Source organism: Sturnus vulgaris, chromosome 4, assembly GCF_052056855.1.
Source record: "Sturnus vulgaris isolate bStuVul1 chromosome 4, bStuVul1.hap1, whole genome shotgun sequence".
In the NCBI taxonomy this organism is placed as follows: Eukaryota; Metazoa; Chordata; class Aves; order Passeriformes; family Sturnidae; genus Sturnus; species Sturnus vulgaris.
This window is the reverse complement of record NC_142246.1, coordinates 12,234,919-12,253,001: the sequence shown is the minus strand read 5'-3', so window position 1 is coordinate 12,253,001 and position 18,083 is coordinate 12,234,919. Positions and strand designations below refer to the sequence as shown.

The following is an 18,083-nucleotide window of genomic DNA, read 5'->3' as shown; positions in this document are numbered from 1 at the left end:
TTGCAATTCAATACTTGTAAAATATCTGCTATGAAAATCAAAATCTGATTTTATTGAATGCCTTGCTGGTAATTCTGCACTGTGCCTCTTTTCCACAGTGTGTCTTTCATCCTGCAACAAACACTGGAAATCTTGCAAGGTGTCATGCTTATTTTCTTGTCAAGAAGCTCAGGACACTATGAGAAACTTTTAGATTGCAGGCAAGAGGAGAAGTGGGAGGTAGAGAGAAAGCTCACTGTGCTAAAAGAATTTAAACATAGTGGAAGAGACTGAAGAATGTTAAAAGTTTCAATTAATGATGAAAAAGACAGAATGTGCACATTTTCTTTATTCTATTGCTTTCTGTATTAATGTAATGGAAAACTGGTATTTGTAGGAATGTTTTAAACAAGGGCTTCATGGACAAAGATATGAAGTTAGTGACTGTCAGCAGTGGGTAAAAAAGTTAGATTTGTACACCTTACACAAAGCTGGTCAGAGGGCATCTTCTGTTGAATATTTCAGTGCATGTGAGCTACAAATTAAAATGTGTGTGTGTGTGTGTGTGTGTGTGTGTCTGTGTCTGTGCCTGTGTGTGTGTCTTTAGATATGCCATGGGGGTATGACATCTGTCCACAGTGACATTATCTTCCAGTACCTTCAAGAGAGGGGCACACACTGTCCTGGTCCAAAGTAAAAAAACATTAGGAAAATCCTTTTTCGGGATTTGTTTTCTATTCTTAAAGTGGCGGTGTAGTCTCTTAGTTTTGAATACATAAACTAAATAAACTCTGATATACACACGATCCACATACTGATTAGCTTGAAAATATTATCTGAAGCAGGTTGCAAGGATCTGTTTGGCTCCTTTTGGTGACAAAATAATTTTTTTGTTGTTTTAATTCCATTTCTGTACATAGATATATTATTATATCCAGAAATGCAGCACCAAACATTTTGCAGAACTTAATGTGTATTCCCATAGACTTGTCAGCAATTTTTAAAGAATTTGATATTATTTAGAAGCTGTAGGCTACATTTTCAAGTTTTCTTTTTTTAATTTTGTGTGTGCTTGTGGTGGGGGAGATTGTACAGATAAAGCCACACTCTTTGCTTTTAGCTTTATTAAAAAGTTGAGCACAGATTATTTTGCTATTTTTGTGCTGTTATAACTAAACAGATCTTCACATACAACTACATCTCTTTATGGATATATAAAACCTGAAATGACCAGAAATTAAAAATAAGACCCAATATTTGCTTGTAATGAAATCATATTTCTTACCCTTTATGGTCCTAAGCTTCTTCTTCTCCCTTGAAAGATGTCTTTAAGATTGAAGACGTGAGAAAACAAAGAACAGAGAAGAAAATACAAGATATATTTGCCTCTCAGGCAGAATAATCCTTCAGAGAGATGCTTCATAAACTTAATCAAAATTATCAGCCTGCTAAAGAAAGCAAAATCAAACATTCATATTTTAAGAGTAGAATATGTATTTCATATGACCAATGTATATGAAAATGGGTTAGAATTCTGCAAAACTAGTTTAACAAATGCAATGAACTGATTAGGAAAATATATATGTTTTTAATAATTCCAGTAAAAATTTTCAAAACATTACTAGTGATTTTGAATTTGGAGGATTTTTACTTTATACTAATATGCTGCAGTAGCATTGTTATGATATTCAGCTGTTTTGACTCCACTGATGTGAACAGACTTGTCTCTGTCCAAAGCTGCTGTTACACCTTATTCCTCTTCTCAGTATTTGTTCAATGCTAGCACACTAAAAAATCTGCCACAAATTGAAGCACATTACCCTGTCTTTTCCTGCTATCATTCCTACCATTTAAGCACTTATAGTTCTCTTATAGATGATCCTCAACAGCTTGAGGTGAACAGACAGCTCTCTGTTCCCAAAATAAACAGCAAAACTTGAGGGAGCATATTTTAATCATATTGAAATCCTGTTGTCTGATTTTTCCGTATTGTAGATGAAAAGCTTACTTTATATTCTCTGCATTTTTATAAGATCAAGTTTATTATCTCTCTCATTTTAGTTCTTTTTCTTTCCTTCTAATTGTCTTTTCAGATTCAAATACAGAGTCCCTGAGTACTCTCTTTCATTTTAGTTTGATTGAAATTGAATATTCATAATGATTTGCAGTGTACTTCTTTGAACATATTTTTCTTAATACCTATTTTATGTCACTTTGTGTCTCTGGAGATATTTATCATAATCCTGCTAATATATGAATGCTTTTTGGATGAGACTGCAGCCCTTTTCTTGCCCCTTCTGCTGACCTTAATTCAGTTCAAATCCATTTTTTTCTGAGCATTTCTAGTGGTTGCACTGCTCTTCACTGAACCTTTCTTCTCCCTTTTGTAATGGATACGTCTGCTTTTGGAGATTGCTCTTGCAATTGGAAAGATGTTTTTCTGAATGTGATTGAACATGGTTTGAGTTTGTGCAATAATAATTGTTGCTTGCTCACACGTGCCCTTTCACTTCTGCCTCTGATTCCTGCTCATTATTACTGGTTTAGAATTACCAATCCAAATGTCACTCTCTTCTTAGTGAGCCAAGCTACCTAAAAGTTTAAGCATAGCAGGTCCAAACTGCTGATTTTTCTATGGGTATACCTTCAAATCCACTTTTTTTTGGAGAAAGGAGTGGTCATACAGATGCCATTGTTTAAATAATATATTCCCTTCACAGTTTCATGGAGAAAAAAAAAAACAACAAAACCACAGAGTAATGAGCTTCTGGAACCTCCTTTTTAAAGTATTCCAGGAAAAATGATCGAAGTTTTCCCAAACAAGTAATGACAACACTTCACCATCCAACTCTGGGAATGTAAGTTGCATAGAGGTGCATATGTCAGCACATTGAAATGTGGTCCTGGAAGGATCAGGATAACAAATACAGATCCTCAGCACTGGAGGCCAGAAATTAGTTTTTATTCACAGAAAACTAGACACAAATACAACTCATAAAAACTAATTGGAAGTCAATTCACAGGCAAAGAGGAGTCTTCATTTGTACATCTCAGACTTTGGAGAGGAAGCACAAATATTTTATCTTTTTAAGCAGGTTACATGGGACAAATCATATCTGTGATAAATAAAGGCTGCATAACAGGTCATGACTGTTCCATTGCCATAGGGAATTACCTCCATGAGGTAATTACCTTCATCTCTCTTTATGTCCCACACTAACATAAATTTTCACTTGTTATGAGTCTCCATAAACTAAGAATGAGTCATGAAGACTAAACTCCTTGTCCTATTTTAAGAAAGCAATTTGTGGCCAGTTGCTGAAACAATGCAGAAACAAGCCAGTAATGAGATAACATTATTATTGCCAGTCACCCTGCTGTCCATGTATCTGTTGAATACATTCACAGATGAGTTGGAAAGGAAGGTGAATGGTGAGGTCACAAAGTTCACTTATGATACTAGAGTAGTCACAACTAAATCTGACTGCACAGAGCTGCAGTAGATTAGGATAGCCATGATTCTGAGTTGCAGGGTAAGAAAATGGCAGCTCAGATTCAGTACTGATAAATGCAAATACAAAGTCTGAAGAAGAAAACCTAAATTTTTCCTTTAGGATAAGAGACACAAAGTTAGTTTCAGTTATGAAGGAGAGAGAGTTTGAAAAGACTGTGGATAGCACAATGCTTAGTGGAAGACTAAAAGGTATTTGATTTGTTCTTGCAAAAATGAGCTACAGATAAATACACGTTCATATACATACACCTCTGCTTCCTTAGCTCAAAAATGTTAAAAAGGACTTAGAAAGGTTTCAAGAAAAACAGGATTGGCCAGAGGGGTGACATGGGTCATGTTGAAGGATTTAATAAACTCGAACTTATTTAAACTCAGAGAGGAGGCAACTGAAAAGACAGAAACAGAATAAATAATAACATCTTCTGAAACGTACTGAGAAGATGACTAAGCAATGATTATTCACTCTCTATGGTAACCCAAGGTCACAAAGTTATCAGGCTGCAGGTTTATAAGAAAGTAAACCACGCTATTTTGTGAAATGCAGCATGTTGCTGAGTGGTGATTTGGATGTTAAAGATAAAAAATGATTCAGAAGAGGATTAGAGAAATTAATGGGAAAAAATCCATCAGGGTCCTTGAGATGTGAGGCCTCTGATGCAGTCATTGGCTCAGGAAATCTGGAAATGCCAGAAGCGAGGGGAATTTGCCACAGCAGACATGTGTCTCCATTCAGCTTGTTCTTTGACAGTATGCACCAGTGTCTGAAATGGGCATTGTGAGAGAGGGGAATCTCTTTTAGGTGGAATTGCTGGGTTTGTGCATTTATGGCTCTCAAAGCTTTCAAGGTTTCCATTTTCATATAGCCTTCACAACAGCACAAGGGTTGAACAGTAAAATGTATATATATACAAATACGCCTAATAGCATATATGCAATTATGTATTATGTATATATCCCCTTTTGGAAACAGGAAAAGAAATGCAGGCTTAGGTCAGTAGGAGATTTAGGTGAGATTGAGACTGTCCATTGCTGCATTCCAGGACACATTCCCCATGCTCTGGGAAGACCTCCCATGTGGATTTAATTTTCCTGTGTCCCACCAGGGGCTCAATACATGCCCCAGGTGTGGGTGCCCCTCACTGGCTAACCCAGATGACACGGTGTTCAGTGGAGTGGCTTCTGGGGGTCCCTGTGTGAGGCACCACCTTTCCCCACATTGTGCAGGGCAGTTTGATGATTAACTGAGAGTTACAAACTGTGCTGTGCAATCACAAGTGAACTCCTGGCTCAGCCTCCTCTGGGGAGTCCACCCTACAGGGAATGGAAGAGCTGCACAGTTGGTCAGATTTCTTGTGGAGTTAAGTTTTGGGCTGAGGCAGAGAAATCTTGCATAAGGAATAGGTGGAGAGAGATGAGCCTGCAGAGAGGCGAGTGCAGGCTGTGAATGTTCCCTGGCAACTCACTGCCTTTAATTCCTGGAAGTCTGGTGCTGTGAGAAAGGCAGGGCTGAACCTGCCTAATCCCAGCTGCATATGCCAGCCTGAGAATGTTTATTGTCGGGTCAAATAATTAGGCAGAGCCAGACTGATTTTAGTGGTGTGTTGACCCTGTCTGGGTGCCAGGCGCCCACCAAAGTAACTCTATAATGGCTCTCCTCAGCTGGGCACGGGAAAGAAAATACAGCAGAATGGTTGAGAAAAGGACAGAGAGAGAGAGATCACTCACTAATTACTGTCATGGGCAAAAAAGCTTGGGGAAGGTTAATTTAATTTATTGCCAATAACTAAAAGACCAGGATAGCAAGAAATGAACCCCAAATCTTAATCCCACCTTCCCTCCACCCCTTCCTTCTTCCTGGGCTCAACTTCACTCCCAAAACCTCTGCCTCCTCCATGACAGGGACACGTGGGGTTGGGAAATGCAGTCAGTTCACTACATGTTGTCTCTGCTGCTGCTTCCTCCTCAAACTCTTCCCCTGCTCCGGGGTGAGTTTCCTCACATAGACTGCATTTCTTCATGAACTGCTACAGTGGGTCCCTTGACCTCTATGTGATCTATTCATCTGCACATCTTCATCTGTAGCTGAACAAAAGGGTGAGCCTAAATCCTGCAAGATACACACCAAAGGCAGGCTAGGAAATTAATGTCTTTTTTGAAAATTATGGTTGGCCCACACTGCTGAGAAATGTCCACATTTGTGGACAGGTGTCTATAGTCTTAAAACTGGATTTTGACTAAATAGAAAAAAAATCTTTTCCCTGTCATCCCAGAAGGTCTAAAACACAGTATATTATTGGGAAATTTCGTAACTGCTTTCATGCTCCTTGTAGATGTGGATCTGCAAACATTTTAAACTAGAAAACTTGTTCCCATTTTAAAATGTGCCTGAACAAGGCAGATATTGGTTAGGATGCACCTGGTCTTGAACAGACAAGAGTCCACTTCTAAGAGACACCTATTTTAGTCATCTGAACCTGCCTTTAATGTTAATCAGTTGGTTTAGTCACATTTTCTTAAATAACTGCACATCATTTGAAGTCTTTATTGATTTATTTCACGTCTTTACTTATTTTGCTTTATCAAATCCCAGGATAAACCTCAGATCTCAAGACAGTACAGGTCAACATGCCACAGCACCCAGTACAATTTTTCACTTGCCTTCTGTATACTAGTATTTCACATGTCACTCACGCTGTATGTGCACCTGAGCCCACTAGGTTTGATTATAAATTGCTGGTTGATAGAAAATTATATTCACAGCCATTTACTGAGTGTAATTACTCAGCAGGAACCATCAACCTGAATCAATTATCCAGACTCTAAGAATGTTTCCCCGAGGCTTTTTTGAAAGGGTGGGAATAAATGCCATGAGTGTCAGTGGTAAAAGAAGCCTGCTACAGGGGGATACTGTCCCCAGAATTTTAGTTTTCACATTCAGCTGCAATAAAGCATAACTTTTCGTCTGAAAATCATTCATTTAAACTGAGTTAAAATATAGTTATTTGAATAATTACTTGGTAGTCTACTGAGCTATCAAAACACATACATCACAGTGTATTAGGAAAGCAGCCCTGAGATTTTGACTGTTTCTATCATAACATTCAGTACCAAGAGAGCATGTTTGGGGTCAAAGACAGACTGAGTTAAATAGTGATTAGTCACAGAACAGCTCCTACCCCACAGGCTGTACACAAGGTTTTTCAGAGATACATGAAATAAATGGGAATTAGATGACAAAGTATTTTTCAAGTTATAGACCAAGTCATGCAGAAAAGCCACTGCTGGCAGAGCCAGAGCCTGAATTCACTACAGGCACGTCTGCATGGATGAGCAGGCAATGGCACCCCTGTTCCTGTTGGTGATTTCATTACCCAGTCTTGGCAGAATTTATCACCATGTGCTGCATTGCAGACTGATGGGACCATTCAATTTCTGCACGCCTGAACCGTGTGGGTGCAAATTAGCTCTAATCCAGAAGTAAACTGGCTCTGCTAACAGTGCAGTCTGTGGTGAGCTTGTGGAGCCACTAAACAGGAAGGACCTTGAATCTGTTTCTCAAAGAGGGAAGGCATGCATGTTTTTCTAGAGATGCAGCAAGCCTGTATTCCTTTAAATTAATATATCCAAAAATAATTTCTTTAATTTAAGCCCCTTTAGTACTCATTGAGGAGAGACTTGTATCTCCCAAGATTCGTCTGTGATACATATATTAGATAGCTTAGACGTGAAGAAATTAATCTAGGTTGGTGACTCTATTTACCCTGTAGAGAGAGCCTGAACTAATCTTTCAGTTGTCTACAGTTAGCTGGCATAAAATCCCTCCCTCATTGGTGCACTCAGGTAATTTCTAAATGTCAGTTCTGCAGGCACAGGTGCTCTGTGGTCTGACCACAGTGTATGTCCATAGCCACAGGGGCAGGAGACCAAGAACAAGCAAGCCATAGCTGTAAACATTAGCAAGGAAGTGCCAAAGATTCATGACATCCACTCTTGGCCAGTGGTTAGATGGAGTTACTGCTTGGAGTTACTGCAGGTTTCCCAAAACACACACCTGCTGTAACACAGACAGCAGGGAGGATTGTGCTCCACTTAAAGCTCCTCTGCACACATTGGTTCTCTTCACAAACTCGAGATCAAGGGGAAATTTATCTAAATTTACAGACTGATTTTCACTTTGGAGGCGTGTGACTCAGCTCTGATGTTGCTGAGTGATGAGTGCTGTTTCTGCTTCAGCAGCTCCTTGATCCCTGGGCTGCCCCAAGCTTCCTCTGGCACAGAGCAAGATTGTGCCTTCTTTGTTTATTCAGAAATGCTTAGAAAATTCATACACTTTTCAGAGATTGCTGTTTTCCTGAAAAGACTTCTGAGATCACTCTGTGCAGAGACTGAAGAAAAGTCCACTATTAACTCTCCCATGCTTTCTGCTGCTCTGCTAGGTGGAAAGAGGAATTTTTAATAAACAAACCAAATAGGACATTAGCTATATACAGCTGTCTTTTGAGATAGTTTTAATTATCTATATAATTTGTTAGTTTAATTAATTAGTTGAGATTCTTTTGAATCCATCCCCATTTTTAAAGTGCTTAACTTTCCTTTCTCCATTTCTACTCATTTTTTTTTCCTTATCCTGTATTTTCTACTTTCACTGCTGTTTTCTACCTGTTTTTTAAAGGCAATATACAGGCAGTGTTCCATACTGCTCCATTGTTAGCACAGTCCTTGGAATAATTTTCACCCAGGCCAAAATCACTCTTTGAAGAAAATCCCTTTATGTTTCAGGGGGTATCATAGACCAAAGGCTGCCCAACAAGCAGCTGGAACACAACAGCTCTGGTTTGCAGATTAGAGGTCAGCCATAAGGATGTGAGGCAGCCTGTGCCACTCGCTCAACTTCCAGACATTGGTCCCCACCTTCAGGAGTGAATGGAATTAATGTCTAAAATACAGAAATTACATCCCCATGCAGTGCTCTATTTGCTGCCTGGCATTGGAGCCCTCGCAGGTACCACTGAGGAATGAGAAGTGGATGAATAATTTGTCAGTGTTCAGGTTACCAAGTAACTTAAGCACGATTAACAATTATTTCTGCTATATGTTGTTATGAAATTAGAGCACATCTTTTCAAATTGGGAAATTATATCAAAATTGGGCAAACATGACTGTTCCTTAAGATTTACAATGAGAAAAGTTACTATTTTCTTCTTTATGAATGAAAGTGTAAATTAGGCAAATAGTCTGAATTCCTGATCAACTCATAGGCTCATTTTAGTTAACTTTTTTAAAAACAAAGCAAACCTAGGGATTTTCAGCTCTTTATGACAAATTTTCTGCCTATTTTGTTTTGAAAAGTAAAAATATTCTTCCCAATATGCCTATTCAGTTAAAAAACAACTTGATCGGGATCCCTTGCTCACTTCTTCCTTCTTTATTTCACTTTTTCACTAAAAGAGATGTTGAATGAAAACCTGGCAGAAGAGAACTAGTGAGCAGAATAAAGGAGATATAAGAGAAAGAGTGACACTAATTTACAATTGTAAAATATTGCCAGCTTCTTCCATTTTCACAGAAATAGAACACAGCAAGGACCAATTTATAAGAGAAACCTTAAAACATGCAGGCAGAAAATTATTAAGTGACTGTGTGTCAAAGTTCATTTTTATTCCCAACAGAGGAAAGCAGATGACAAGCCAAGCTGTTATTGTCCCAGATGTCATGCTCCATTATCAGTATTTCCACAATCATTGCCTGCATTCGATGTTAAAATGATGGCAGAAAAATAATGGGTGAAGTTTTCAAAGTGGAGTGTGACATGCACATGCATGCAGCCCATTATTTTTGAAAAAACGTGTGCTGCAGGACCTACATTTCACTGGAAAGTCTTGCCCTGTTTTTGTAAAATATCTGCTTTACTGAAGCGTCTGAGCTGCTATAGTGCTTAGCCTGGGATTTTTTAAATGATCAGGTTTCGCGTGACTTTGGGGAAGTGACTTTCTCTGGCTAAAACATGAGAGACTGTGGGTGCTGTGAACATTTTTCCTCAGTGCCAAGCCAAGGAAAAAAGAGTTCTTTTGGGGCTGCTGAGTGAGCTGATGCAGAAAATGAGCTGGTATGACCAATACTGTTAATTTCCACCTGTCGACCACCTACTGACCACTGAACACTTAGGACTGAGATGTAAACCAAAACATGTCCTTTTTCATGAGGGTTATACCAACATGAAAAGCTCAAGATACCCAGCAGCTTTGTGCTTATAATTTTTATCACACCCAATGTGAGTCCTTTTGAATCCTCACGGTCCAAACACTTCTGTTCTTTCTCGAGCATGTTTCTCTCCATAAAACCACTTAAAAATGTGACTAACACAGGGATAATAATCTGTACTTGTTCCACAATAAGCAAATCTTATTGCCACAGTTAGACTCCAAAGTCCCACTAAGTTTTCCTTTTTATACCTTTTGACTGGAAATAAAGGAGATGGATGGGGATATAGTTTGTGGAGCTCCAGACTGCCATAAATGCTACAAACTCTTTGGGATGCACATTTCATCTTTCTTTTGTGTGGAACCAAGCCTTAAAGTCAGTTTCAAAAAGCAGCTGCTATTTCCATTTCCTTAGGGAGCAATTTCTGGACCATTTGGTAAAAGTGCTTAGTTATCAGCCAAACAGATTAGTTGCGTTCAGGGATAGACAGTATTAAGTAGACAGTTAAAGAGTCAACAACTAGACGAAGAAATTGTGTTGACCACTTGTTATTTATTCATCCAGACATTTTTTGGTTATGTTTGTATACAAATTTGGATGCATCAGTACCACATGGAATAAAAATTAAAATTAGAAACAAACAGTGGGCAGGCAATAGCAGTGGGTACCAAACTGACCCCTTGCCTGCCAAGATATCTCTCACTCCATCCTTAGCTATCTTAGCAACTTGCTCCCACCTTGGCTGGACACGCTGGATGTCCCAAGCTCTGACAGGATCCCTGTGAGACATTGCTACTGTTGGGATCTTCTTACTTTATGGAGTCCCTCTACAGAATTATACAACCCTGTAAAAATTATTTGGATGAAAGTTTTTCAACATGATAATATCCAGCAATTGTAGTTATATAGCATAACTTCCAGGTTTCTATTTTCTATGTCTGAGATATAAAAGTGTTTATCTTTGTCTCTTTTCAGCTTCTTTCAAGTCCTTCACAAAATGTCATTGCTAGATCTTTTCTATTGAGAGTGAAAAGTTTCTAGTGCTATGTTATTTGCCAACTAATTCTAAAAAAAAAAAAAAAGGAATTTGGACATTAGGACATTGACTGCCTTTTTTAAAAATCCCCTTGTGCCTTCTTTATCTGTGGTCCAGTAGACAAAACACATGGCATGGTCAGACACATGTAGATGAAATAGTTTCTTCCTCAGCACAGTCATTCCTCATGACAGATCAGTCTTTTTTTTTCCATGTTTAGAATTAGCTTTTTAGCAAGGCCATCTGCACAAGTCATCAACATTACTTCTGTGTAGCTGCTAAGTCATACAACTGAGATGGGTTTCTGACTATTTAGCAAAATGTCCTCCAGGATTCATGAATTTCAAAAAGAACAATATAGACATGTCTCATCTGTTCTGCTCTCAGTCCCCATCCCTTGTGAAGAATGATTGGGATAAATATTCCACTGATTTATCTATTCCTTAGGACTTATCCCAAGGGATGTAAAAGTTTTCATTAATAGGCTTTGTTTCCAACAATAAAACTAATTTCTAAAATTTATTTTATTACACTCTTCTTTTCCCCAGACGAAAAGCAAAACATCTGTTTTCTCCAGCAAAGTGAAATATCAAGAAATCAAAGTGAAATCAAAGTAAAATGCTAAATTTAGAAATGGCAAAGCAAATCCACTTCCCAATCAGACTGTTCTGTTTTCTCCACATTCAGGACACCTGATTTGCAACATTGGCAAACTCACTTGCAGATTTTTCATAATAAAAATTTCCTTTAGGATGTGGTGAGTGTGGGAGTCTCAGGGGAGGGGCAGCTCTGCCTGGCTTGAGGTCTCTTTTGTCCTCTCATGGCTGCTGAGAGCAGGCCCAGAGTTTGAAACAAGTCCTCACATTTCTGAGGTTTCATTCCACCCTGGCAGCCTGGCAGGACCCACTGAGGAATGCATCAGCTGCACCAAGGTGGTACCAACCATCACCAAAGAGCCAGGAGTGACAGGCAGTGGAACAGCCTCCACATGGCTCTCAAACACAGCAGCCACATTTTGCAAAGCCTGCTGCCAGTGCTCTCTACTGCTGTAGTGGTTTTGGACATAGAATTTTTCCCTCTCCTCTGAATTCCCTTCCACTGACTGATACCAGATTCAAGATCCAGCATCAGAAATCAATGCTGCAGGAATGATACTATAATATCTGAATATTGAGAAAATAAGAACCTTAAAAACCAATTCATGGCTCACACAGGCTCTTTTTCTTTACCAGAAATAGTGACAAAGCCAAGATTTGACTGGAAGTTCAGTTTCTGGTTTTGATGCATTCCTGTAGTGGCTGGTACAGTTTCTTCCTCACTGCTGGAGGGGAGCCTCTGCAATGCTCAGTGCCACACAATATCAATATTGCATGGATCAATGGTGAAGGGAAGGAAAACTCTTTGTTGGTTCAGCAGAACCACTCTTAGTTCCCAACATAATTGCCTCTGAGACTACTTATATATTTGTACAGAACTGTCATGGAATAAATGTAACAGACACTTCAAATTCATTTTCATCCTCTTTTCCCTGTAGAGTTTTTTGTTCTATATGACTATATCCACTAGTACCACTTGTTCACTTTTTCCTCCATAGCTGGCCATTTTATTATTTATTCTTAGCCTACAGTATTCAGCACAGGAACAGGTACCTGCTTCACATCTACCACAAAGTCTCCCTCAATCCATTCATTCTCCCTGGGCCTTTATAAAGTTATCACAGCCTGTAGCTGCATCAGCTTAAAGGCAAGATAAGTCATTCACTGGAGAGCAGCCTCCTACAAATGATTTATTGCACTAGTGTCATTGTTGAACAGAATGCATTTATTTTGCCATGATTACAGGAAACATGCCAAGGTACTCACAATTTTTAAAGCTTAGAACATCTGACATAAAAGTGCTCTGGGTTTGACACCAAGGAATAAAGAATGCACCAAAAAGAGACAAATTTCACTTCTGTAATTGTCCAGCTGAAGAGACTGTGCACACACATTTCTTTGTGTCTTGACCTGACTCTGCAGTTTTGAGCTAGAGAGAAATACAAACCAATTGTCTTATTTTTTCTGAAACTGCAGTGCTACGGGAGGAGGGCTTAGTCTTAGAAAATCTGCAATTTTGACAGTTATGTTGAATCTGCAACTTTTCATTCTTTGTCATTGAACTTATCCTACTACACAGCCTAAAGACAAACTTCAATATTCTTCTTCATCTAGAGAACAAAGCTGAGCTGTAAGCAATTCCCTGGCGGTCCCAAGTTTGCTACTGGCTTTCATTAGATGTTTGTGATTTTCATTTTATCCTGCTGTAGTTGTTGCAGTCCTTCTTTGTTCAATATTTTATTTTCCATGCTAGCTTTTAGCCAGTCTGTTCTCTTTGCTTTTGTATTTTTATATATTCAATAATACATACATGCATAATTATACATGCAGTATAATTATATTTTGGTTGATTATACATGCCACCTTCTTTTCTAATTATCACAGACACCAGACTGTAATTCCTTGTTTCATCCAGGCCTGTGAGACACAGAGCAGTATTTAGAGACACAAAGTTCTCAGCTTCCATCATTCTTGACAGCAGCTGCCTTCTATCTGATGAGAGAAGCTGAAACACAGAAAAGTGCTGCAATTTGTCTATAGGGTGTCAGAGGTGGAAACAAAATCAGCATCTCCTGGTTCTTAGTCCAGTTTCCCAACCCCAAGAGTACACATGTAACCAGGTTTTTGTACGCCCACAATAACTGAACCCCTAGAGTGAAATCCTTAATGTAATTTTAATAGCTGAATAAAGTGATTGATAAATTATTAAAGAGTTAAATAGCAGTTAATTTTTTACCTCATCATCAGGTTAATAACCTATTGCTTACTTTGATAGTTTGAAATATGCATAGTGAATCTAGAGACAGAAAAAGAAAATGTCTGAAAAGGGAATATAGTGAAGCACTGCTAAAACAATGTATTTCTTTAGCACTTCCAAATCCCCATGTTCTGTTTCAACAGACCTGGGAAGTAGGAATAAGATAAAAGAAAATAATGGAAATAAATAAGCATTATTAACCACCTCTGTAGAGAGTGAAAATATTGAGGCTGGCCAGAGGTGTCCTTAGAACTCAGAATGGACTTTATTTCTCTCCTTTTTCCACTGTCCTCCTTACATCCATTCTGCCATTGTGCTAGTTCGAGGTTCTCAAAAAAAGATTTAAAGTTGGTGTTTTCTTGCTTCATGTTGTTATTGAAAGAATTCTTATTTTCTTTATAATTTGAGCAGTGCAGTAAACGCCTTCTTTTTCAGCATTTTACAAATAAAGGAAATACACAATTCCAGGGAGAAAGCACTTGAGTGTCTTAGACCAATGCAATGATTCCTCAGATCTCTATAGAGCCAAAATTTTTCTCACTCCACTATTTAGCAGTTTGCAAGGTTTGCCACCTACACTTTGCAACATAAGTTTCCAAGCACTGCAGTCTTTTCTCTCAGTGCCTACAAATACATTAGCCTTGTACCATAGCTCTGATCCTGAGATGTTTCAAGTCTCAAGTCGAACTCTGTTGCTCTTCTGGTACTCTCTTGGATCTTCTTTGAAGATCTTGTTAAAAAAGCCCAAAGTAACAAGCAAACAAAAAACACCTGAAACCAACAAACAACTAAAGTCATCACATCTGCTGTCTTCCAAGACAGTTTGAAGAATAAGTTACATTCTCCATTCAGCTGTGCAAAAATTATAATTTTCTTAGAGTCCTTGGGTGAAAATCCATTTTCTTGATGCTTTGTCAACATTAATTTAAGCAACTGGTTCTAAAGCTGTTTCACTGATGTTTTAACTGGAGATGATAGACATATTTCTCTTAAGGAAAAGAATCTTCCTAAGCTCATTTGTCATGAACATTGGTGAAGATAATTCATTGGCTTTGCAGCTGGGGACTCATATTATCTGTGCTACCTCTAATAATTCACTCATACATTGACCCACAGACTCAAAGGTATCCACTGAATTTCTGTTGCACTTGAAAAAATTCACCAGAAATACTTTTGGCAATTTGTTCCTCTAATTTGTCATTTTCAGTCTGTCTTACAGCTTTTCATTTAATGTGTCTGCCCTTTTACAGAGTGTTCCCATATTTTTTGCTTTAATAGCCTCCTCTAATTACAGTAATTTCATGTCCCATCACATTCTCTTCTGAGTGTTCACTATGGTGTCTCCATATTGTTTACACCACCTGGAAGTATTTAAAGGTTTGAAATTGACCCTTTAAATCTGATTTTTGCATGCTCTTCCATTAATTGCTGTGTTCTAGGTATTCTGTATTACTTGCAAAGTTGGGGTTTTTTTGAAGTATAGCATATATACCTTTTATAATTGCTGTACCAAAGAGCTCTTCCATACTGTCTCTGGTGCCAAGTCTTGATGCCTTTTTCAGGAATACTATTTCCCATTTTGAGAAAAAAAACAGAGAAAAAATCCTTCAAAATAGTAGCTGTTCATGTTTCCAAAATAAAGAAGATTCGTACCACATGAATCTTTATGTCTTTCCTGAAAGTATTTACACTGTGTTTGGAGGAAAATACTGAATATGACATGAATCATAGTAAAATCACAGAGATTGCTATTGAGCAGAAATGCTGAGAAACTCTATGGTAGCATGGTTGGTGGGGACTGCAGGTGCTTCTAGGGCTGTTGCTGTTCTCTGAAATTGATGTCAAAAGAAGATAACTTTGCAGTCTTTAAGCATAGGGTTTTGTTGGTTTTGTTCCTTGAAACCACTGATGAGGTTTTGATAACATATGAAGTAATAACAAGAGTAATATTGAAAATACTTTCACTCATGTTTTTTTTCTCTTTTACTGATTAAGGTTACTGATAATTTTGTAGGACAACAGAGGGGAGCAGCTGTTGTTGAGCCCAGTCAACAGCTTTCATCAGCCTCCACCTGCCTGGAGGTTTTACCAAGTTACAGTCTGAGCAGAGGTGCTAAAGCCAGAGAAAGCACTCTCCTCTGCTTTAAGGCGAGCAGAATTTGTCCAAGACCTCCTTGCACATATTTAATTCAGAGGAAATGGCAGCTATAAAGCTTAAGCAGTTAATGCAGGTGAAATGGTGCAGGAGCGTTTTATACCCAGGATTTTGTGGCTATCCAGAGGGCAGGCAGCAGCTGTCCTTCTGATACAGCTACCTGCACATGACAGCTCTATCTGTATTTTTAACCTCTGGCAGATTAAGGAGACAGCAGGATCAAAGTGGACAGGCTTCCAGCATTGACAGCAGAGCATCTCTTCAGAGCCACGAGAAACTCCAGGATGGGAGGAACAACAACTTGCTGGGACACGGCTGCACCAGGGGCTGCAGCAGTTAGTGACACAGGCTGGCACAGCAGCACACCCCTTCTTCTGCACCCCCTGCACCCCACCACACCTCACCCCTCCAAAAGCACCAAAAGCAGGATCCCTGGCCAAGGACAAACCCACACACTGGCACGCTGGCTGAGATTTTCCACATACGACTCTGCTCTCCTCTTGACTCTGCCACTGGAAAAATGACCATCAGCAGCAAAATGCAGTTTTTTAAGTAAGTGTGACTTTTGTTTTCAAAATCCTGGAAGAAAACTTGAAACAATTCATTAGGCAGCCTCTCAAAGATTGCCACATTCCTGGATATTTGCAAGAGACAACGTTGTACTGGGGCCAGCTTTATCTTGAAGGCTTTAACATTACCCCCAATCTCTCTGTCAATTAAAATGGTCTAGTTTGAAATTTTGTGAAACTGCTGGACACAGCTGTTTCTAAGCACCTGCTGTTGACTTTATAACAGATGTACATGATGTAAATACGTTAATGTAGTGTCAAATAGGCCAAACACCGAATAATTTTATTTAAATACCTGAAACTCATTGAAAAAGTTGCAGTGTGAGTGTATTCACATTGGTCTTTAACATCATGTGTTCTGCTTTGTAGTAAAAGATGTGACCCTGGCCAAGTCAAAATTTTGCTAGTGACTTTAGTGGATACAGGATCAGATACATTAGTTATGTATGGTAACCATGGCAAAGAAAGACCTTTTTATTTGTAACAATAGGCTGACTGAGCCAGAGTTAAAAAGCAGCTTAGTAAGGAGAGCTAAAAACATTAATAATTTGTTCAGATCCATTGCTAGGTGTTATAAAATGTTAAGAAGTTACATGTGTCTCTGTTTTCATGGATCTATTCTGGATGCAACTATCTTGAATAGAAAGCAACATACTTTAGTCTAAATATTGTTGACATAAAATCCTTTTATTTTAAACAGCAGCCAAAATTCCAAACATTTATGGTATTTTACAACTTGTACATCCACATTTTGATAATAAATGCATGTTTACTCTGTCCAATTGTGCTTTTGTTTTAAAGGTTACCACTTGTAAGCAAAGTTAATTTCAACTTTTTAAAACAAATAAGTTAGGTTTTTGGAAGTGAAAAACATTTTATTTGAAATAATCTATTTTTACTGCATAATTTCCATTCTATCTTTTACAAAACAAAGTTCTTTGTAATTGAATCTACTGTAAATTTTGTTTCATGTTATATGTAACTTTGGTCACAACTTTTTCACAAATACAGATTTTTAACATTCCATGAAACGATATGGTGTTCCATGTCATCAACAACGGTCTACAAATGTACAAAGGTAAAGATTTTACGTCTGTCATGAACATGGTGTTAGTCTACTTGCTTAATTTGTCACAGACTGAAATCTAAAATAATCATAGGATCATAGGATCAATCAAGCCAAGGAGCAAAATTTTTCTGGTCAAAAGAGGACAGATTTTATTGCCCAGAATAAAATATTTCCCATCCATTTTTTTTCCCCTTGATATTTGTTTCCCTTGGGAAGGAACTAAAGTGGATAGCATTTCACATTATTTCAGAAACACCTATTATTCTGTTCCCATCAAAATATATTGTGATCTTGGACCTTGGATCTGGAGAGCCATAGTGTTCATAAGGAGAACCACTAAATCATTGAGATTTTCCATGTAAAATTTTCCAGCTGGAAAAACAAGGGGGGAAACGGCAATTGCACATTTGATTCTTTTTCTGTGATTACAGTTATTTTTAGCAAGAGGAGTTACTCTAGGTGATTTTGTACATCAGCCACATAGGATGCCACTGTGCTAGTACCTTAACTGAGGCTGGGAAGGCATTTTTAAAGTAAATATCCCAACCTTACAGCCCTAAAGCATCTTGGTACATATTTTAGCACCCAAATCATCTGTTTTTTGGGGAATACAAAACCAGAAGATGTGTTCCAAGAGAGCAGTTATTGCCATCTGCCCAGCGCTGAGCCTGTAGACCACAGGAACAGGTGAGAGAAAATCTGAGATA

At 38.4% G+C, this 18,083-nt stretch overlaps 1 protein-coding gene across 2 annotated transcripts in view; it reads left to right on the top strand.

The window, feature by feature from the left end:
• The window catches only part of STK32B (serine/threonine kinase 32B), a 157,422-nt gene extending 140,012 nt beyond the window's left edge, over nucleotides 1-17,410 (top strand). For both annotated transcript variants that reach the window (XM_088163129.1, XM_014895351.2), the window contains one exon: nucleotides 15,940-17,410. In XM_088163129.1, coding sequence (XP_088019255.1) covers nucleotides 15,940-15,984 — 45 coding nt within the window. In that variant the 3' untranslated portion in view covers nucleotides 15,985-17,410. The remainder of the gene's footprint in view (nucleotides 1-15,939) is intronic.
• The last annotated feature ends 673 nt before the right edge of the window (nucleotides 17,411-18,083 follow it).